Source organism: Sus scrofa, chromosome 2, assembly GCF_054392235.1.
Source record: "Sus scrofa isolate SSC_HxYL_T2T_F1_AM1 chromosome 2, Sscrofa_HxYL_maternal_Yorkshire_Landrace_v2.0, whole genome shotgun sequence".
In the NCBI taxonomy this organism is placed as follows: Eukaryota; Metazoa; Chordata; class Mammalia; order Artiodactyla; family Suidae; genus Sus; species Sus scrofa.
In genome coordinates this window covers 44,913,895-44,934,159 of record NC_139384.1, presented here as the reverse complement: position 1 = coordinate 44,934,159, position 20,265 = coordinate 44,913,895, and the positions used below count along the sequence as shown (strand labels likewise).

At 38.4% G+C, this 20,265-nt stretch overlaps 1 protein-coding gene across 4 annotated transcripts in view; it reads left to right on the top strand.

The window, feature by feature from the left end:
• NUCB2 (nucleobindin 2) overlaps nucleotides 1-8,889 on the top strand; it is a 48,220-nt gene extending 39,331 nt beyond the window's left edge. For 3 of the 4 annotated variants that reach the window (XM_085011932.1, XM_085011933.1, XM_085011934.1), the window contains 4 exons: nucleotides 708-797; nucleotides 7,497-7,667; nucleotides 8,247-8,325; nucleotides 8,750-8,889. In XM_085011932.1, the coding sequence (XP_084868058.1) occupies nucleotides 708-797; nucleotides 7,497-7,667; nucleotides 8,247-8,325; nucleotides 8,750-8,757 (348 nt within the window). In that variant the 3' untranslated portion in view covers nucleotides 8,758-8,889. Of the gene's footprint in view, nucleotides 1-707; nucleotides 798-7,496; nucleotides 7,668-8,246; nucleotides 8,334-8,749 lie in introns of those variants that run through there. The other variant, XM_021083276.2, reaches the window with a different exon arrangement.
• Nucleotides 8,890-20,265: the final 11,376 nt, after the last annotated feature.

The following is a 20,265-nucleotide window of genomic DNA, read 5'->3' as shown; positions in this document are numbered from 1 at the left end:
AATGCATATTTATTTCTTGTTCACATTATTAAGCTGAAAACACTAAAATAGATATCATAGGCAGGGTAACTTAAGTCCACTGTTTGGCTCCAGTGATTTTTCACCTGATATTTGAGCTATTAATGATGAATTGGGATTTCTTTGACTGCTGTCATCCCAAGTAATAAATGAAATTCTCTGGCCATTATAGAGTTCACTTTTGTAACTGAAATTTGCCGTAGTCTTTAAGAGCCATTGATTAGGAATTGGAAATGTTGTCAACTTTAGATTTGATTTTAGTTACTTGTTTGTGTTTAAGAAAAAATATTGAGAGTATTTTAAGTTAAACTCCTTTACTCTTGGCTAAAGCAGTCCTCTTTCTGGAAAGGTTATTTTTCTTGTCCAAGCACTTGGCTTCAAAAGGGATTATACATGGTATGGTAAGGAAGGAAAACAATACTAGTCTAACTGGTCAATCAACAGACTCAAACTTGGTGATGTTTGGAGGTATCTGGTATTTTCAAATTTGAATTATATAGAAGAGAAAGTAATCTATTTTCTGATTCTAGTATAATGTTGAGTGTTCTGTTTTATTTTTTCCCCCTGTTTCTATGAATGTTAGGCTAGACTTAATTTCTGTATGTTTATGTAGTAGCATCTATTAGAAGAATTTCTAGTGTCTAAATAATGAGTTGTTTTATTTTACATATACATTTTCCTTTAATCAGGTTGATACTAACAAAGACCGATTAGTGACTCTAGAAGAGTTTTTGAAAGCTACAGAAAAAAGGGAATTCTTGGAGCCGGATAGCTGGGAGGTAATAGAACCGACTTGAAATGGATGTTTGGTTCGAGAAATTCTACATCAATATATTCTTCTTTTTTTTTTTTTTCCTGTATTTTTAGAGTTCGTTCTCCATTATCAGTTATTACAAGGCCACAGCTAAGATCCCAGGTCCTGTACAATATACCCATGTTGCTTATTTATTCCATACATAGCAGTTTGCATCTTTTATTTAATTTTGCTTTATTTTTTTATTAAAGTGTAGTTGATTTACAAAGTTGTGCCAGTCTATTCTACCTTTTTGTTTGTTTGTTTTTTTAGGGCTGCACCCATGGCATATGGGGGTTCCTAGGCTAAGGATAAAATTGGAGCTATAGCCGCTAGCCTATACCACAGCCACAGCAACACCAAATCTGAGCCACATTTGTGACCTACACCACAGCTCATGGCAACACCGGATCCTTAACCCACTGAGCAAGGCCAGGGCTTGACCCTGCGTCCTCATGGATGCTAGTCAGATTCATTTCCTCTGAGCCATGACGGGAACTCCTCAGTCTATTCTACTTTTAACTTTTATTCTTCATTATGTTTGCATGTGTAGTCTTTCCATCTTGGCTTTTCGTATAAAATGTCTCTATGAAATAAGGACCTGGAGATTATCATACTAAGTGAAGTTAGTCAGAAGTCAAAGGCAAATGTCATATGATATCACTTATGTGTGGAATTCAAAAAAGCATACAAATGAAATTATTTGCAGGACAGAAACAGACTCACAGACTTTGAAAACACATTTATGGTTACCAAAGGGGACATGTTGGGGGTGGGTGGGAGGGATGGACTGGGGGTTGGGAGTTGGCATATGCATTGAGGTATATGGAAAGATTGGCTAACAGGGACCTACCGTATAGCACAGAAAACTCTACCCAACGTTCTCTGAAAATCTTTGTGGGAAAAGAATCTGAAAGAGAATAGATGTGTGTACATGTATAACTGAATCACTTTGTTGTACAGCAGAAATTATCACAGTATTATACACCAACCAGCTGTACTTTAGTAAAACTTTAAAGAAATGAGAAAAGTAGATAAGCAACAAGGATATATTATATAGCACTGGGGGTTATGGCCATTATTTTGTAATACCTTTCAATGGAATGTAATCTATAAAAATACTGAATCATTAATGCTGTACACATGAAACTAATATAATATTATAAATCAACATTCCAGTAAAAAATTTTTAAATAAAAAATAAAAGCAAAAAAACCCAGTGAACTCAGTTTCTTGGAAAGCTATAGCAGTTGATCTTTATTGATAATCACATTACATATAATTAGAAGTCTTTTAAAAATTGTACTTTTCTAAGTATAAAATTATGTACATTCTTGAAAATTAGAAATATGGATACTGGGTGTGCCCTTCATGCCTCAGTAGTTAACGAACCTGACTAGGATCCATGAGGATGTGGTTTCCATCCCTAGCCTCGCTCAGTGGGTCAAGGATCTGGTGTTGCTGTGAGCTGTGGTATAGGTCGCAGACTCGGCTTGGATCCTGAATTGCTGTGGCTGTGGTGTAGGCCAGCAGCTGTAGCTCCGATTGGACCCCTAGCTGCGAACTTCCACATGCTGCGGCTGTGGCCCTAAAAAAGCAAAAAAAAATAAAAAATAAAATAAAATAAAATAAAAAATGGATACATTTAAAGAATGAATTAGAAGTTACCTCTAATTCTACCATCCAGAGGTAGACACTTAAATTATGCATTGTGTTATGCCAGTTTGGAAGTTGTTTGTGTATTTAGGATATGCACATATAGCATACAGTGTATAGTGTACTGTTCCATTTTAAATCTACATATACGTGTAAACTCGTATCTCTCTATATATTTTAAATGGGTTTGTACTATATAAATGACTTAGAATGTTTGTGAAATTCTGGCTTTTTTAAAATTTAACAATGTTTCATGAACAGTTTTCTAGTGCCATTTCTCAAAATCACAATTTAAAAAATGGCAGCATGCAGTTCTGTGGTTGTAGCATAATTTATATAGCCTTTCTTCCGCATTTATACATTATGGGTCAATTCCAATTTTTTTAAACTGTTAAATAACATTATGATAACTCTTCATTTGTTCATGCATTTTGGGGCATCTATGATGATTTCCCTGGAACTAATTCCTAGAAATAGAATTATTCTTAAGGTTTATGAATATTTTTTGTTTGTATTATTTTTTGGTCTTTTTTTGGTCTTTTTTTAAGGGCCACATCCAAGGCATATGAAGGTTCCCAAGCTAGGGGTCCAATTGGAGCTGTAGCCTAAGCCAGAGCCACAGCAACATGGGATCTGAGCCAGTTTGTGGCAGCACCTAATCCTTAACCCACTGAGTGAGGCCAGAGATCGAACCACATCCTCATGGATGCTAGTCTGGTTGGTTAACCCCTGAGCTATGACAGGAATGCCCATGAACATTTTTTGGTTTATAAATATATCTGTAAAATTGCTCCAGGAAGGTATTTGAATTTATACCATAGTTTACTGTGTATAAATGATCTTGAAAAGAATGATTGAGAGGTACCAACCAAAATAGATTGAAGAAGAACATTGTCTTTTCCTATATAAAATAAAAAGATTACCATTTTAATTAGATTTTTAATTAGTTTAAGATAGGGTGGTCAAATGCCCTAGTTAACCTGGGACTGAGGAGTTTCCCAAAACATAGAACTTTTCAGTGCTTAAACTGAACAAATTGGGGCCATTGATCATCTTTGAGGTTGAAGAAATCAGTTTTTTTTTCTTTGTATGCTTTTTCTCTAACATTTGAAATATTTCCGAACATTGGTAAAAAAGAATGCTAAGGTTATTTGAACATGAACTCCCTTTAGTGCTTCTGGTGAACTGAATCAATATTTATTTATTTATTTATTTATTTATTTATTTTTGTCTTTTTAGGGCTGCACCCACGGCATATGGAGGTTCCCAGGCTAGGGGTCGAATTGGAGCTGTAGCTGCTGGCCTATACCACAGTCACAGACACAGCAATGCCACAGCTCATGGCAACGCCAGATCCTTGACCCACTGAGTGAGGCCAGGGATCGAACCTGCAATTTCATGGGTCCTAGTGGGATTCGTTTCCACTGCACCATGAGAGGAACTCCAATAGATATTTATATACTCTTTTCACTTTGATATAATTTCAGATTTACAAAAAAGTTGCAAAAATAAACAAGGAATTCCTGAAAACCTTTCACCCAGATTTCCCATTTTACTGCATTTGCTTTCTCACTCTCCTTTTCTCTCTTTCTCTACTTTTAATCCCTCCATGTGTATTTATAAATATAAGTATTTTTGAGAATAAATTGCACATGATACTTCTTTAGTGTGTATTCTTTGCAAATAAAACTGATCTTATATAATCGCAGTAAAATTATCAATACTCTACACACAATGCTATTCTTTAGTCTCTAGACTTTAATGAGATTTTTGGTCAGTTTTCCCTGTATTGTCCTTTAAAGCAAGAGAAAATCCAAGATCTGCATTGGATATAGTTGTTAATTCTTTCTAGTCTCCTTTAATGAAATAGTTCCTCAGTCTTTGTATCTCATAGCATTGATATTTCTAAAAACTATTAGACCAGTTATTTTGTAGAATGTCCCTCAATTTGAGTTAGAGTGCTGTTTCCTTATTTCCGTTTTCAGTAGGAATATTACTGAAGTGATGCTAAGTACATCATATCAAGAAGCATATGCTGCTGATTATTCCCGTCAACCGGCAATGTTCTTTGTTTGGTCTATCGGCTTTTCCCACAGTAAAATTACTATTTTACCTTTTTATAATTTAAAAAATGTCTAACTCACCATACTGTCAGAATTAGAAGTCACCTTAAAAAAAAAGCACTCAACATCTTATCAAAAGTATTTCCAGGAAGTTCCCATGGTGGCGCAGCAGAAACAAATCTGAGTAGGATCCATGAGGGTTCGGGTTTGATCCCTGGCCTTGCTCAGTGGGTTAAGGATCCAGCATTGCTGTGAGCTGTGGTGTAGGTCGCAGGCGCAGCTTGGATCCTGAGTTGCTGTGGCTCTGGTGTAGGCTGGCAGCTGTAGCTCTGACTCAACCCTTAGCCTGGGAACCTCCATATGCCTCAGAAGTGGCCCTAAAAAGCAAAATAAATAAGTAAATAATAAAATAAAAAATACACTGTTGGAGTTCCTATTGTGGCTCAGTGTGTTAAAGACCTGACATAGTCTTCATGAGGATGCGGGTTTGATCCCTGGTCTCACTCAGTGGGTTAAAAATTCAGCCTTGCTGCAAGCTGTGGCATGGGCTGCAGATATGACTTAGATCTGGTGTTGCCGTGGCTGTGACATAGGCCAAGGCTGCAGCTCCGATTCAGCCCCTAGCCCAGGAACTTCCTTATGCTGCAGTTGTGCCCCCCACCAAAAAAAGGTGCTACTCTAAACACATTTTTTTTTTTTTTTTGTCTTTTGTTGTTGTTGTTGTTGCTATTTCTTGGGCCGCTCCCGCGGCATATGGAGGTTCCCAGGCTAGGGGTTGAATCGGAGCTGTAGCCACCGGCCTACGCCAGAGCCACAGCAACGCGGGATCCGAGCCGCGTCTGCAACCTGCACCACAGCTCATGGCAACGCTGGATCGTTAACCCACTGAGCAAGGGCAGGGACCGAACCCACAACCTCATGGTTCCTAGTCGGATTCGTTAACCACTGCGCCACGACGGGAACTCCTAAACACATTTTTATACAAAGCTTTTAAAGTGTTTAGGGTTATTTTATAGGATAGATTCTCAATGTAGCATTTATCAGGCCCAAGGGAATATTTTTTAAAAGGCTGTTGACATACTTTGTACCAATTGACATTTCCACCAATAAAAAATGAGAATGCTCCATTTTTAAAAAAGCTGTCCGTGGGGATATACTTTGACACTCATTATCTACTAGTTTTAGCATCCATTGATGATTCTGGCCAGAATCAATTGTTACTATGACTGTTGACAGATAGTGATTTTCTAATCATCATTCCTTCTACATTAATGAGTGTACATTCCACTATAGGGAAAAGCTTTTCCTTCTTCTTTCTCTATTTATATCAATGTAGACTGATGGCTTGATATTTTACTCAATAAACTTGAATCCTTCCTATCATTTGTTTCAATGCTCAACTTGTCCAGCTTTGGCTAGTGGTAGTTTCCTTAGACTTAGCTTTTGTGTCTTTTAGGCATTTCCCTATCACTCTTTGAGGATTTCCTTACCTTTTAGCTTAATAAGGTGTCTAAGACTTATCTTGTTCTTTCTTGGCTCTTCCTCCGGAATTAAGCATTTTTCTGAGAAACGCTATAGTTCCTTTTAGCGGAGATCAGTGTTATAGACAAGGATCCGGGCTCTGGATGTACTTCTTGCTACTGAAGTGCTGTTGTTTCTAGGCCCTGTCTGGTAGCAGAGCTGAGGAATTAAAAAAAAAAAAGGCATACCTATATATATATTTTTTATAGTATGTGTTTATATGTACATATAAAGACTCATCTAGGCACATTTATATTCATTTTTATACATTTAGTTAGCAATATATATTAAAACTCATGAGTTCACACTGCTATCTCCTTAAATTTCAACCTAATCCTTCCAATTCTCATATAATATTTTTTCTTTCTTTCGTTCCTTTTTTTTTTTTTTTTTTTGCTTTTTAGGGCTGCACTTGTAGCATATGGAAGTTCCCAGGCTAGGGGTCAAATCAGAGCTACAGCTACCAGCCTACCTACCCCACAACCACAGCAAGGCAGGAACTGAGCTGCATCTGCAACCTGCGCCATAGCTCACAGCAACGCTAGATCCTTAACCCACCGAGCAAGGCCAGGGATGGAACCCACGTTCTTATGGATACTAGTCAGGTTGTTACTGCTGAGCCACAACAAGAACTCCATTTTTCTTTCCATATTTCATACAAAACCTGGCTACCATTTTCAAAAATAATATTCTACTTATTTATTCAATCCTAGGATGTACAAAGAATTTCAGAATTGCTAATCCATGTAAAACAAGACTTTAATATTTGTTTAGATATTTTCTTTCCCTTTCTTTCTTTCTTTCTTTCTTTCTTTCTTTCTTTCCTTTCTTTTCTGTATCCCTTTGCCCTTTTAAAAATTTTTTTTGTATTATTATTATTTTTAGATTTTTAGCCATTGTTTTAGCCTAAGGGCAGAGAGTCCAAATACTGTGATCACAAGTTTCTTGGGTTCTTTTTTCCTGCTCCCCCTTCTGTGGATTATTTTATTCACTTAAAAGTATTATTATTTGCTTCTAATTGTATTCAGTTTGGAGAGTTTTTCTGTCCTTGTGGATTTTACTTGTTTTCTTTGAGTATGTGAAACACTGACATGTTTCCAACAATCAAATCTGTGCAAAAAAAAAAAAAAAAAAAAGCATATTCAGAGGAATGTGATTTTCTTTCCCACATTCTCTTTGTCTTCCCCATGGAGTTCTCTCCTTATTCTGTAGGTAACCAATCTGATTTGTTTCTGGGTTTTCCTTCCTGTTTTATCTTTTGCTCAACTAAGTACATAAGTATATATCTTATTATTTCCACTTCTTTCTTACCCAAAAGATATAATGCTATAGATACTCTTTTGTACTTTGCTAATCATATAGTTTTAAAGTCGAATCAGACCTTCTCATTTTATTTCTAAGGTTATTCTTTTTTTCTCTCTCTCTCTCTTTTTTTTGTCTTTTAGACATTGGATCAGCAACAGTTCTTCACAGAAGAAGAACTGAAAGAATATGAAAATCTTATCTCTGTACAAGAAACTGAACTTAAGAAAAAGGCAGATGAGCTTCAGAAACAAAAAGAAGAGCTACAACGTCAGCATGACCAACTTGAGGCTCAGAAGCTGGAATATCATCAGGTGGTATTTTGTAAAAGGCTCATGGCATTAAAAAAAAGATTTTTAGGAGCTTCTGTCATGGCTCAGTAGTTAATGAACCTGACTAGTATCCATGAGGATGAAAGTTCGATCCCTGGCCTTGCTCAGTGGATTAATGAGCCTGCATTGCCGTGAGCTGTGGTGTATGTAGGTTGCAGATGTGGCTCAGATCTGGTGTTGCTGTGGCTGTGGCTGTGATGCAGGCCAGTAGCTGCAGCTCTGATTTGACCCCTCGCTTGGAAACCTTCGCATGCCAAAGATGTGGCCCTAAAAAAGACAAAAAAACAAAAGACAAAAAACAAAAAAAAAAAAGAAAAGATTTTTAGGTGCTTTGCTAAAAGCCTGTGTTTTTGTAATATAATATTTCAATTAGCTGTAGCGTTTTAAATTTTAGTATTTTTTAAAAACTGCATTGTTGAATATCAATCTAAATTTTAGAATTTGAATATCTCATTTTGAAAAACAATGTTCAGTTAGTTTGTTGTGCTTTGTCAGGAGTCATACATATCAGAGAAAATCAAATAGTACTTATTTTTAAGAAATTCTTTTTCCACTCACTAGGTTGTGCAGCAGATGGAACAAAAAAAATTACAAGCAATTTCCCCATCAGCCCCTGGTGGAGAATCAAAGATCCAGCCACGTATGTAATTTTATTTATTTGTTTGTTTGTTTAAGGAAATAAAAAACTGAACAAATAGAAATCACATTTATTATAATTTCAAAGTATTAGTATCTATCTTATTTTCTATATACTTGTGGAAATAGAGCACCTTGTATTACAGAAAAATGAAAAGTCTTCTAAAATTTTTATGTATTAGCACATTTCAAAACCTATGTAATTTGATAGCCATATCTATAGTGAAATTATTTTAATATTATTCATAATTCTTCCTAATCAGTTATTGATATTGTCAGAAAATAATGTTTTTAGTTGTAATCTATGATTAACTAAGTATATTTCAAGAACAAATTTTACATATATATGTGTACACACACACACACAAGAATATTCAGAATAAAGGAAGGTACCCTTAAAATGAGCGCAATTTTTTTTTTTTGAACAGACATTTGAAGCTTGAAGTCCACCAGAACTTGAAGAAAATTGTTAAATCCTCATCCGTGTCATCTTTTTACCTCCCTTCCTTTTTCTCTGCTCAATAAATATTTTAAAGCATATATGGAATAAAGGATGATACTTTTTAAATGAGAACGTGTTTTTTGGGGGGACACGGACCTTTAAGGATTTAAGTCTACCAGAACCCTTTATGGTAGACCTGCTCTCATTTTCATACTTCCCTTCTTGTTTCATTGCTCTCTTTTAGTGATTTAATTGAATGGCCTTATGCCATAATTTAAGGAAGCTATTAGTAACTATTTAAATGAGAACGCTCCATCCACTGGTTTTGAAATAAATTGCTTTCACTTATTCCTAAAGATAGATCCTCTTTTATAAGTGCTTATCATCCCCTTTCTCATAAAAGTTTCTGTAATGTTAATAATTCTTCTCCTAAGGAGACCACAACATCCGCCAGTGTTTCTTGGTAACTTTTTCCTACTTTCAGCAACCTTAACTATTAGAAGTTCTTCTACCAAGCAGCTTTTGCTACCACTTAAGGTCATTTTTCATCTACATTTTTGCTTTATACTCTATCATTCAAGATTAGGTTTTGATATATGTAACAGAAAAAACAAAGCTGATGGTGGTTTAAATTAAATAAGAGTTTTTGCCTTTTACATAAAAGAAATCTGGGAGTAAGTGGTGTCCAGCTTCCTGTCTTTCTGTTCTGCTCTCCTCAGTGCGTGGTTTTTATCCTCAGATGTTACTTCATTCTCACTGTCCAAGATGGCTTTTGGAGGCAATGGGGAAGGGCAGCAAAAGGAACTTTTCCTCAGTTGAATCAGCTTCCTTGATGTGATTTTCCCAGAGAACCACCAGCATTGGAATTTCCACCCTCATTGGCCAGTACTGTGTCACATGGCCATCTGGCTGCTAGGGAAGCTAAGTCCATGTGACAATGGCATCATAAAAGTTAGGATTTTTTTTTTTTTCTTGGTCTTTTTAGGGCCACACCCGAGGTGGCATGTGGAGGTCCCCAGGCTAGGGTTCCAATTGGAGCTGTAGCCTCCCGCCTGTGCCAGAGCCACAGCAATGTGGGATCCAAGCCATGTCTGTGACCTACACCACAGCTCACAGCAATGCCGGATCCTTAACCCAGGATCCTTAACCCACTGAGCAAGGTCAGGGATCGAACCTGCGCCCTCATGGATTCTAGTCAGGTTGGTTAACCGCTGAGCCACGACGGGAACTCCGACCTCTAGGAAGTTTTTCTTGCCCTTTAATCTTCAAGGACACAAGTGGGCCTTGGAAAGTGTCCCCTTCTTGATGGCTGAACAGCCTTCACATTTCCCATCATTGTGGGTTTGGGGGTTTGGGAATTGTTTTAGATAGTTACAGGTTGTTTCAGGCCAGGTTTAGGGGTTATATTTGTTTTTGTTTTGTTTGGCTTTTTGGCAAGATAGTTGCCTAAAATTTAGTAAGTTTCTGATCTATTTTATTCAATTATTAGCAGGAGAAACTACAAAGATCTTGTCAAGACATACTTTTTAACAAAGAACCTCATCTTTCACTTTCTGGCTTGTGTTTTTATTCTGCTACTGAGTCTTAAATAAATCATAGTTCCTTGGGACTGTTTTAAACTCTAGGCTTGGATGGGATGACAGCAGTCTTACCTTGATCTTTTTTTCTCCTTAAGATGGCAGAAGATTCTTAAGGGAAGGTTCTTGGAAAAGCTGTGAAAGTCTTAGCAGCTTCCTCAGACCCTTTACTTATAACGGTTTCAGTTTGGAATACAGTAGTGCAGTAGTTGACTTTTTTTAATTCTTCGGGGCTCCAGATTTGAGACTTTGTCAATTGTTTGGCATGTAGAGCAGTTCCCTCAGCAAAGCTCTGTTCCCTTCCATCTCTGCAGACTTGTTCCCCTTAGCTTGAGTCACAACTCTTTTTTTGACTTTACTGAAAGAAGCAAGATGCAGCCCACACATGCTAGCATTCTGAAGCTCTACTGCCACTTTCTCTGATACCTTAACCTCAGTTGGCATGAGGTATCACCGCCTAAAACCCTACCTCCTCAACTAAGCCAATTCCATTTTTAAGATCCTTTTACTTGCTGCACCTTACTTCTAGCTACCAATTTCTGTAAAGGTTAAGATTCTTCATTGTGGGTAATGGAACCTTCTTTAGCTATTAAACGGAATGGGATTGATTAGGGGGGTTATGGATAGCGCAGAGAATCTCCGGGAGGGCTGAAAGAATCTTTGGGAGGCTGAGCGTCTAGGAACTATATCACAAGAGTGGGCTGCCAAAGAAGCTGCTGCTTCTGGAACAGTCGAGAAGCTGCCTGCCAGATCAGGAAGCCACCTGCTGGATTAGGAAGCTGTGAATAGCTGCCAGCTGCAGCACCACACCACCGCTGCTGCGTCAGCCAAAAAGGAGACTTCATGTCCTGCTTCTCTCCCCACGTAATTTGGTTCTGAGTAAAAGTTTCAAGTGAGTGTCTCTGATTGTTTGGGCCAATTGCATTTGGAACCCTAGCTGCAAGGGAGGTTGGGAAATAATCTTTAACTTTCTTATCCCTAGTGCATAGGAGTGCATGCTTAAAGGTGTTGAAGTGAGCCAATCCACCATAATACCTCAATATTTTACATTGTTTTCTCTTAACATTAGTAATTTTTAAAACTCTTTGTTATCATTTTATGAATTTTAAATAATCATTGCATACTCCTCCAAACACTTTGAATTTTTTTTTTCCCCTGAAATCATGGATCCCAAGATTAAATTTAGCAATCTAGAAAAGTTATGCTGACGGACACTTTAAAAAAAATCACTCAGCAGAGTAATGCTATGTTTCTGTAGAGGTGGAGAATTCCTATCTCTCTCTCTCTTTTTTTAGATTATAGGAAATATTTTTAAATGGTCTGGGTTATCCTTTTGTTGATGACTATCTCTAACTAGTATTGTGATAAGATGTGGATTCACCTAGGATAAATTTTTTATATTTTATTTTATTTTATTTTAGTCTTTTTGCCTTTTCTAGGGCTGCTCCTGCGGCACATGGGGGTTCCCAGGCTAGGGGTCTTATCAGAGCTACACGTCAGAGCCATAGCAATGCCAGATCCAAGCCGCGTCTGTGACCTACACCACAGCTCACGGCAACGCCGGATCCTCAACCCACTGAGCAAGGCCAGGGATCGAACTTGCAACCTCATCGTTTCTAGTCAGATTCGTTAACCACTGTGCCATGATGGGAACTCCTAGGATAAATTTTTTAGATAGTAGACTGAGGTCAAATTAGAAATTAATTGGAGACAACAATATTGTACTCTTATTATGTAATGTGACAATGTGACAAGTATCAATACAATGGCAATCATATTACAATATATTAAATATAGCTAAGTAACACTTTTTTTTTTGTCTTTTTTTAGGGCCGCACCTGCAGCATATGGAAATTCCCAGGCTAGGGGTCGAATCAGAGATGCAGCGACCAGCCGCTGCCACAGTGGCAGCAATGCAAGATCTGAGTCACATCTTTGATTTACACCACAGCTCACGGCAACACCAGATCCTTAACCCACTGAACAAGGCCGGGGATGGAACCCATGTCCTTATGGATACTAGTCAGATTCGTTAACCACTGAGCCACGACAGGAACTCCTCAAAGTAACACTTTTGTACCTTAAACTTACACAGTGTTTTATGTCCAATATATTCAATTTTTAAAAAGTAATTGGAGGAGAACTTAGAGAAGAATTTTTAAAGTGCTTTTTTGGCATGAGTAAATAAATGGGTGAATATTGATGTAGACATACCTCACACTTTGCAGGAAATTATTATAATTTTATATTGTTTAAAAAAGAATTGTTAGCCTAAGATTATTACAGACATAAGGAATGCTAGTTCTTATGAGTACTGGGCATTTATGAGTGAACATTGTTTCTTTTTAAAAATTATTTATTTATTTTTGAACATTTTTTTTTTTTTTTTTTTTTTTCCTTTTCTAGAGCCACTCCTGTGGCATATGGAGGTTCCCAGGCTAGGGGTCTAATCGGAGCCATAGCCTGGGAACACAGCCACAGCCACAGCAATGCGGGATTCGAGCCATGTCTGTAACCTACACCACAGCTCACGGCAAATGCCGGATCCTTAACCCACTGAGCAAGGCCAGGGATCGAACCCACAACCTCATGGTTCTAGTCGGATTCGTTAACCACTGCGCCACAACAGGAACTCCTGAACATTGTTTCTTAAAGCCTTACTAATAGTGTTCTTTTCAGCTCTAGAAAGTATTGGCCCTGTGATTGATTTATTCCATTCTTCCTCGTATTCTTTAGATATTAGGAAGTCTTTGGAAGTAGTGGCAAAAAATTCTTTGAGAGATGGCTCTACTTTTTTTTTTTTTAACCACGATTTGTTTACAGCAGCATTTAAAAAATGCTAATTGAGCAGATTTGTATTACCATAAACCTAAATACAAACCTGTTTTCACATAAAGAAAAATATAAAGAAAAATGTTAATGTTTGTCATAATGTGACTTTTAAGATAGTCTAGCTAATAAAAGAGGGGGTGAAAAATAGATTTTCTTTAGGGAGAAATATTGACAAATATTGATGAGTGCCTAAAATTTCATTTTTGTTTTGTAGCTGTGCAGTAAATCAAGAAGAAATCGCAGAAGAGGCAGTTAGGTGATGAGCGTCATCATTTTCATACAATATTTTTGTCTCCTGAAGAGGCTGCTAGAGAAGATCAGCTTTACTGTCAACCACAGGTGCCTCAACTTGATACTCTCATTCATTTGTTTTTGTTGGAACTGGGGGACTAAAGGTGTACTAAGTAAAATGCAAAGTTCCGATGGGTAATACAATGGAAGGCTATAATGATAACTTGTTTTCAAGGTGTGAGATTTAAAGGAAATCTGATCTTTTCCTTGCTTTATTTTAAAATACAATATCATTAGCAGGATATCTTTGCCTACCCACTTTTTAATTTATTTTTCCTTTTTCTTTTCTTCTTCTTCTTCTTTTTTTTTTTTTTTTTTGCATTTTAGGGCCACACCTGTGGCATGTGGAGGTTCCCATGCTAGGAGATGGAATCTAAAATGTGGCACAAATGAACCTACCTATAGAACAGAAACAGACTCACAGAACAGAGTTGTGGTTGCCAAGGGGGAGGGGGAGGGAGTGGGATGGACTGGGAGTTTGGGGTTAGTAGATGGAAACCATTACATTTGGAATGGATAAGCAAAGAGGTCCTCCTGTATAGCCCAGGGAACTATATCCATTCTCTTGTGATATAACATGATAGAGTGTGGTCTAGACCTTGAAATTTTTATTTTTATGGCCACACCCAAGGCCCATGGGATGTCTTGGGCCACAGATCGAATCTGAGCCGCAGCTGTGATAATGTATGCCACAGCTGCAGCAATGCTGGATCCTTAACCCACAGTGACACAGTAGGAACTCCTGGGCTTTGAAATTTTTAGATCTTCAGGTGGTTTTAATGCACAGACCCAGTAGGGAACTGCCGATAAATCATGTAGAAAACCTCATCAACCTTTTTCAACGTTAAAGAGGCTACACTGGGGAGGAAATCTGACTGCTATTAGGAAGTTTCTATAAGCATGTAGATGTCACTTCAGAGGTTTTATGGCTACATGCACATAAACACCAGTGTTCCTATAATACGTAGGAAACAGTTCCACTTAAATTCGAGAACTACTCAATAGGAAGATGTCACAGTGACAAAGAATCCATGATTCTGGTGCAGTAGAAAGTACCAGGGATTGGGTGTTAGGACCCTGGCTCTGTCGTCTCTATGTGATTTTTTTTTCTTTCTAGAGTCTGGAACAAAAAGTCTGTAAGCTCTAGACTGTGAGGGCTTACATTTTTTACCCTAACTTCTCAATTTGAAATCATTTCATATTTGCAAAAGACTTGCAAAAATAGTACCAAGAATTCCTATATGACTTTCACCTAGTTTCCCCAAATGTTAACATCTTACAATGTTATTAAAATAAAGAAATCAACATTGGAGTTCCCATTGTGGCACAGTATTTAACGAATCCGACTAGGAACCATGAGGTTGTGGGTTCGAGCCCTGGCCTTGCTCAGTGGGTTAAGGATCCGGTGTTGCCGTGAGCAGTGGTGTAGGTCGCAGACACGGCTCAGATCCCACGTTGCTGTGGCTGTGGTGTAGGCCAGCGGCTGCAGCTCTGATTCGACCTCTAGCCTGGGAACCTCCATATGCCGCAGGAAGCAGCCCTAGAAAAGGCAAAAAGACAAAAAAAAAAAAAAAAAAAAAGAAATCAACATTAATACAATTTTATTAACTAATCTGCAAATTTTGCCAATTATCCCACTAATATATGTTTTCTAGGCTAAGAGCTAATCCAGGATCACACATTGCATTTAATTGTATGTATATGTCTGTGGGTTTGTTTTTTTTTTTTCTTTACCATGCCTGCAACATGTTGAATGAAGTTCCTGGGCCAGGGATTAAAACTGTGCTACAGTTGCAGCCTGTGCTATGCCAGATCTTTAATCCACTGCCACCTAAGGGAACTTCCTGTCTGTATTCAGTTGGTTTTTTTTTTTTTTTTTGTCTTTTGTCTTTTTAGGGCCCCACCTGTGGCACATGGAGGTTCCCAGGCTCGGGGTCTAATCAGAGCTACAGCTGCCGGCCTACACCACAGCCACAGCAATGCAGGATCTGAGCCCCGTCTGCGACCCCCACACCATAGCTCATGGCAATGCTGGATCCTTAACCCACTGAGAGAGGACAGGGATCCAACCTGCAACCTCGTGGTTCCCAGTAGGTTTCATATCCGCTGTGCCATGATGGGAACTCCAAATGCAGGTAATATGCTTAGAATAGAGCTTGCCCATTGTAACTCTGTCAAGATAGCCATAGTAATTATGTAATTCCCCTGGGGTGTGGACAGTCAGTGTTCACTGAAGAGGTGCCTCTGAAAGGTAGCTGGGAAAGGAGATTGCAGTCTGGTTCCATGTTCCTGAATCCTATTCTGTCTAACTTGGCTTTTAAACTGGGTAATTGGGTCAGCCATTTAATATCTTTGCACATGAATTTTGCCACGTGCAAAATGAGGTGATAAGTCACACCTGCCTCTTAGTGTTCTGAGAATTGCATAAGATCAGGTATGAAAATGCTCCGCTGGTGCTATTGTGATGTAAGTGCTCAGTCAAGGCTTTTTTTGTGGGGGGGGGGCACACCTGTATCATAGGAGGTTCCCAGGCTAGGGGTCGAATTGGAGCCACAGCTGCCTGCCACATCCACAGCCACAGCAACGTGGGATCCAAGCCGAATCTGCGACCTACACCACAGCTCACCACAACGCCGGATCCTTAATCCACTGAGTGAGGCCAGGGAATGAACCTGCGTCCTCATGGATGCTAGTCAGATTCATTTCCACAGAGCCATGACTGGGAACTCCTGACTAGGTAGCTTAAATGACAGAAATTTATTTTCTCACAATTCTGGGGTCTAGAAGTCTGAGATCAAGGTGACAACAGAGTTGGTTTCTTCCAAGGACCCTCTCCGTGGCTTGTAGGTGGCTGTCTTCTCCTTGTATCTTCACCTGGTTTCTCTCTAATCTCATCCTACAAAGGCATCAGTCATGTTAGTTTGGGGCTCAACCCAATGACGTCATGTAACTTAGCCTCAATAAAGACCCTATCTCCAAATATAGTCACAGTCTGAGGGACTCTGGTCAAGACTTCAACATTTAAATTCAGAGGCTGTACAATTCAGCCTATAACAAGAAGGCAGTGTCTATGAGCCTTCCAAAATTGTACTTAAGACTTTGAATGTTTGCACATGCAAATTTTGGTAATGGGGATGTATATTAGTTAGAATTCATTTCCTTTGCAATTGACAGGAAACCTAAAATAAAAGGTTTTGCTTCTTAAATGAATAGACTTTATTTTTTGGAAGAGATTTAGATTGACAGGGAAATTGCAAAGATAATACACGGATCCCTACTCTTGCCTCTGCACCCCACCTTCCCTATTAGTAACAGCTTGCATTTGTGGTATGTTTGTTATAATTAAACAGGATTGATACATAATTATTAAAGTCCATAGTTTATTCAGATTTCCTTAGTTTCTCCTCCACCCTGATATTCTTCCTTGTTTTGAAGGTTCCTTGAAATTCATATAACTCCTCAAGTTCTCTTTGAATTAGTTTTAGCATGGCTATCTTTCCCAACCCTTTTACTTTTAACTTCTCTGGGTCTTCAAATCTAAAGTGGGTTTCTTGGAGTTCCCTGGTCGCTCAGTGGTTTAAGGATCCAAAATTGTCACCGCTGTTGCTTAGGTCATTGCTGCGGTGCGGGTTCAATCCCTGGCCCTGGAACTTCCACATGCCACAAGTATGGCCAAAATAAATAAAATTTCTTGTAGAAAAGACGTTTGAGTCTTTTTTAAAAAAATCCACTCTGTCTATTTATTTTTATTTTTATTTTGGTTTTTAGGGCCACAACCATGGCATATGGAAGTTCCCAGGCTAGGGGTCAAATTGGAGCTGCAGCTGCCAGCCTACACCACAGCCACAGCAATGCAGGAGCTGAGCCGCATCTGTGACCTACACCACAGCTCAAGGGAACATCGAATCCTTGACCCACTGAGGATCGAACCTGCATCTTCATGGATACTAGTCGGGTTCATTTCCACTGAGCCACAATGGGAACTCCATGACAGTCTGTCTTTTAGTTGATATATTTAGATGGTTTGTGTAAAGTGATTGCATACATAGTTGAACTAACATGTATCATGTTTGCTCTCTGTTTTCCATTTGGTGCACTTGGTTTTTAAATTTTTTTTAATTTAATTTTCCCCTCTTTGTATGCCTTCTCTGGTTTTAATTGAATATTTTATGATACCATTTTCTCTTCTCTCTTTGTATAACAATTATACTTTAAAATTAATTTTAATGGTTGTCCTAGAGTTTGCAGTGTACATTTATAACTAATCTAAGTCTGCTTTCAAATAACACTGTATTGCTCCCTGGGTAGTGCAGATACTTAATAGTAGCATTTCCAGTTCTTTTCTCCCATCTCTATAACATTACTGTCATTTGTTTAACTTAACTCATATGCCATCACCACCTGGTACATTGTTGCTATTCTTTTTTTTTTTTTTTTCTTTTTTTTAGGGCCATATCCACGGCATATGGAGGAACCCAGGCTAGGGGTCTAATTGGAGCTACAGCTGCTGGCCTATGCCACAACCACAGCCACATCAGATCCCAGCTGCATCTGTGACCTACACCACAGCTCACAGTAACGCCAGATCCTTAACCCACTGAGCAAGGCCAGGGATCAAACCCACGACCTCATGATTCCTGGTCAGATTCATTTCCACTGTGCCATGAAGGGAACTCCCATTGTTGCTATTCTTATTTCGAATGAGCATTGATCTACTGGATCAGTTGAGCATAAGAAAAATAAATTTTTTTTGATGCGCAAGAAATCAATTTATTTAGATAGGATGCTTGTGAGACGCAAGCAGGCAGGCAAGGAAACTCTCCCCCCAGAAAAATAAATATTTTGTTTTGCCTTCATTTATTCCTTCTGTGACACTCTTCCTTTCTTTTCGTAAATTCTTGTTTCTGACCTATATCCTTTTCCTTCTCTCTGAAGAACTTCATTTAACATCTAGTAAAGCAGGTCTGCTGGTGACAGATTTCCTCAGTTTTTGTCTAAGAAAGCATTTATCCTTAATTTTTGAAGGGTAAATTTTTTGGATATAGGAGTCTAGGTTGGTGAGTGTTTGTTTTTTTTTTTCTTCAAACACAGTAAATGTTCAGTCCACTCTTCTTGTTTGCATTTATGAAGTCCAGTGTCATCCTTATCCTTGTTCCTTAATAGGTAAGTTACTTTTTTCCCTTTGGCTTCTTTCCAGATTTTCCTCTTTGTCTTTGTTTTTTCTGCATCTTGAATATGATATTCAAAGAGTTTTTCTGCTTGGTATTATCTGAGCTTCGTGGATCTGTGCTTTGGTGTCTGTCATTAATTTTGGAGAATTCTCAGCCATTACTTTTCAAAATGTTTCTTCTGCTCCTCTCTCTTTTCTTCTTCTGGTATTTCTGTTAATATATGTTACCTTTTGCAATTGTCCAACAGTTATTGGCTATTCTGTTCCCTTCTGTTTTTTCCTCATTCTTTTTTTCTCCTTGCATTTCAGTTTGGGAAGTTTTTATTGACATTTTTAAGCTAGCTGATTCTTACCTTGGCTCTGTAAAGTCTACTGATTAGCCCATCAAAGTATTCTTCATTTATTTTATAGTGCTTCTGACGTCTAGCATTTCCTTTTGATTCTTTCTTAGAGTTTCCATCTCTCTACTTACAGTATCCATCTGTTCTTATGTGTTGTCTGCTTTTTCCATTAGTGTTCTTAACATTTTAATCATTATTGTAAAATCTCTTAATTATCTCTTTCTGATCATTTCAAAATCTGTGTCATTTCTGAGTCTGGATCTGATGATTGCTTTGTCCTTTCCTTCGGCATGCCTTGTAATTTTTTGTTGAAAATCAGATATTATATATCAGGTAGTGGAAACTGAGGTAAATATCTGTTTGGTATGAGAGTCTGTGTTACTTTGGCCAGGAGTTGGGCCGTGTTTCATGTTAATACTGTACCGGTAGATGCCAGAGACTTCAGCTTATTCTGGCATATTTTAAACCTATTTCCTTGCTTTCTTTGAGTTTCCCTATGAACTACTTCTCAAATAGAACCTGTGTTTTACAGCTCTCTCACTTGTAACCTAGTATTATCATTTGGGAACTCTGTTGTAGTGGTAAGGTGTTGTGGAAGGGAAGCAGTCTAGAATCTTAGGATTAAAGCTCATTCTTTGAATCATCAGAGTCTCCAGGCTGTGACCTTCAGGTGGGACAGGAAGGCTCAAGGAAGCTGGAGTGGGCTAATCATCACCATCCCAGGTCAGATAAGACTCTGGCAAAGTCTTCTCCCTTGACATCATCCTTTGTTATGGAGAAGGCACTGGGTGTATTTTTAAATAGTTACTTTTCCTCTCTCCCCTGCTCAGAACAGGAGGGGATTTTTCTTGGATCTTCATAGTGAGAGCGTGGTGGGATTCTGGGAGGTAAAGCTCATGAAAGAGTTGTGCCCTCCAACCCCCCCACCCCAAAACCGGGCTTACAGGAGATTTTTACTCTCAAACTATCCAGTATTGCCATAGCTGCAGCACAGGTCACAACTGTGGCTCCGATTCAATCCTTGGCCTGGGTGCAACTATAAAAATAAAAAAATAAAAAAGAAGGTTGTTCATTTTCCTTTCACAAACATGTAGCCAATGCGGGGCAGGCATGGCAGTTCTGTGATCATCTGGTACCCAGGATCCTTTTGTGTCATCACTTTTCTATCTTCAACCTGCAGTTGCACCCTATGGTTGGAAATGGCTTCTCCATCTCCGCCCATGATATGGTATTCCAGCCATTCTGCAGGAAGATAGAAGCAGAGGAGGGGAGATTGACACTGTTTTCTTTA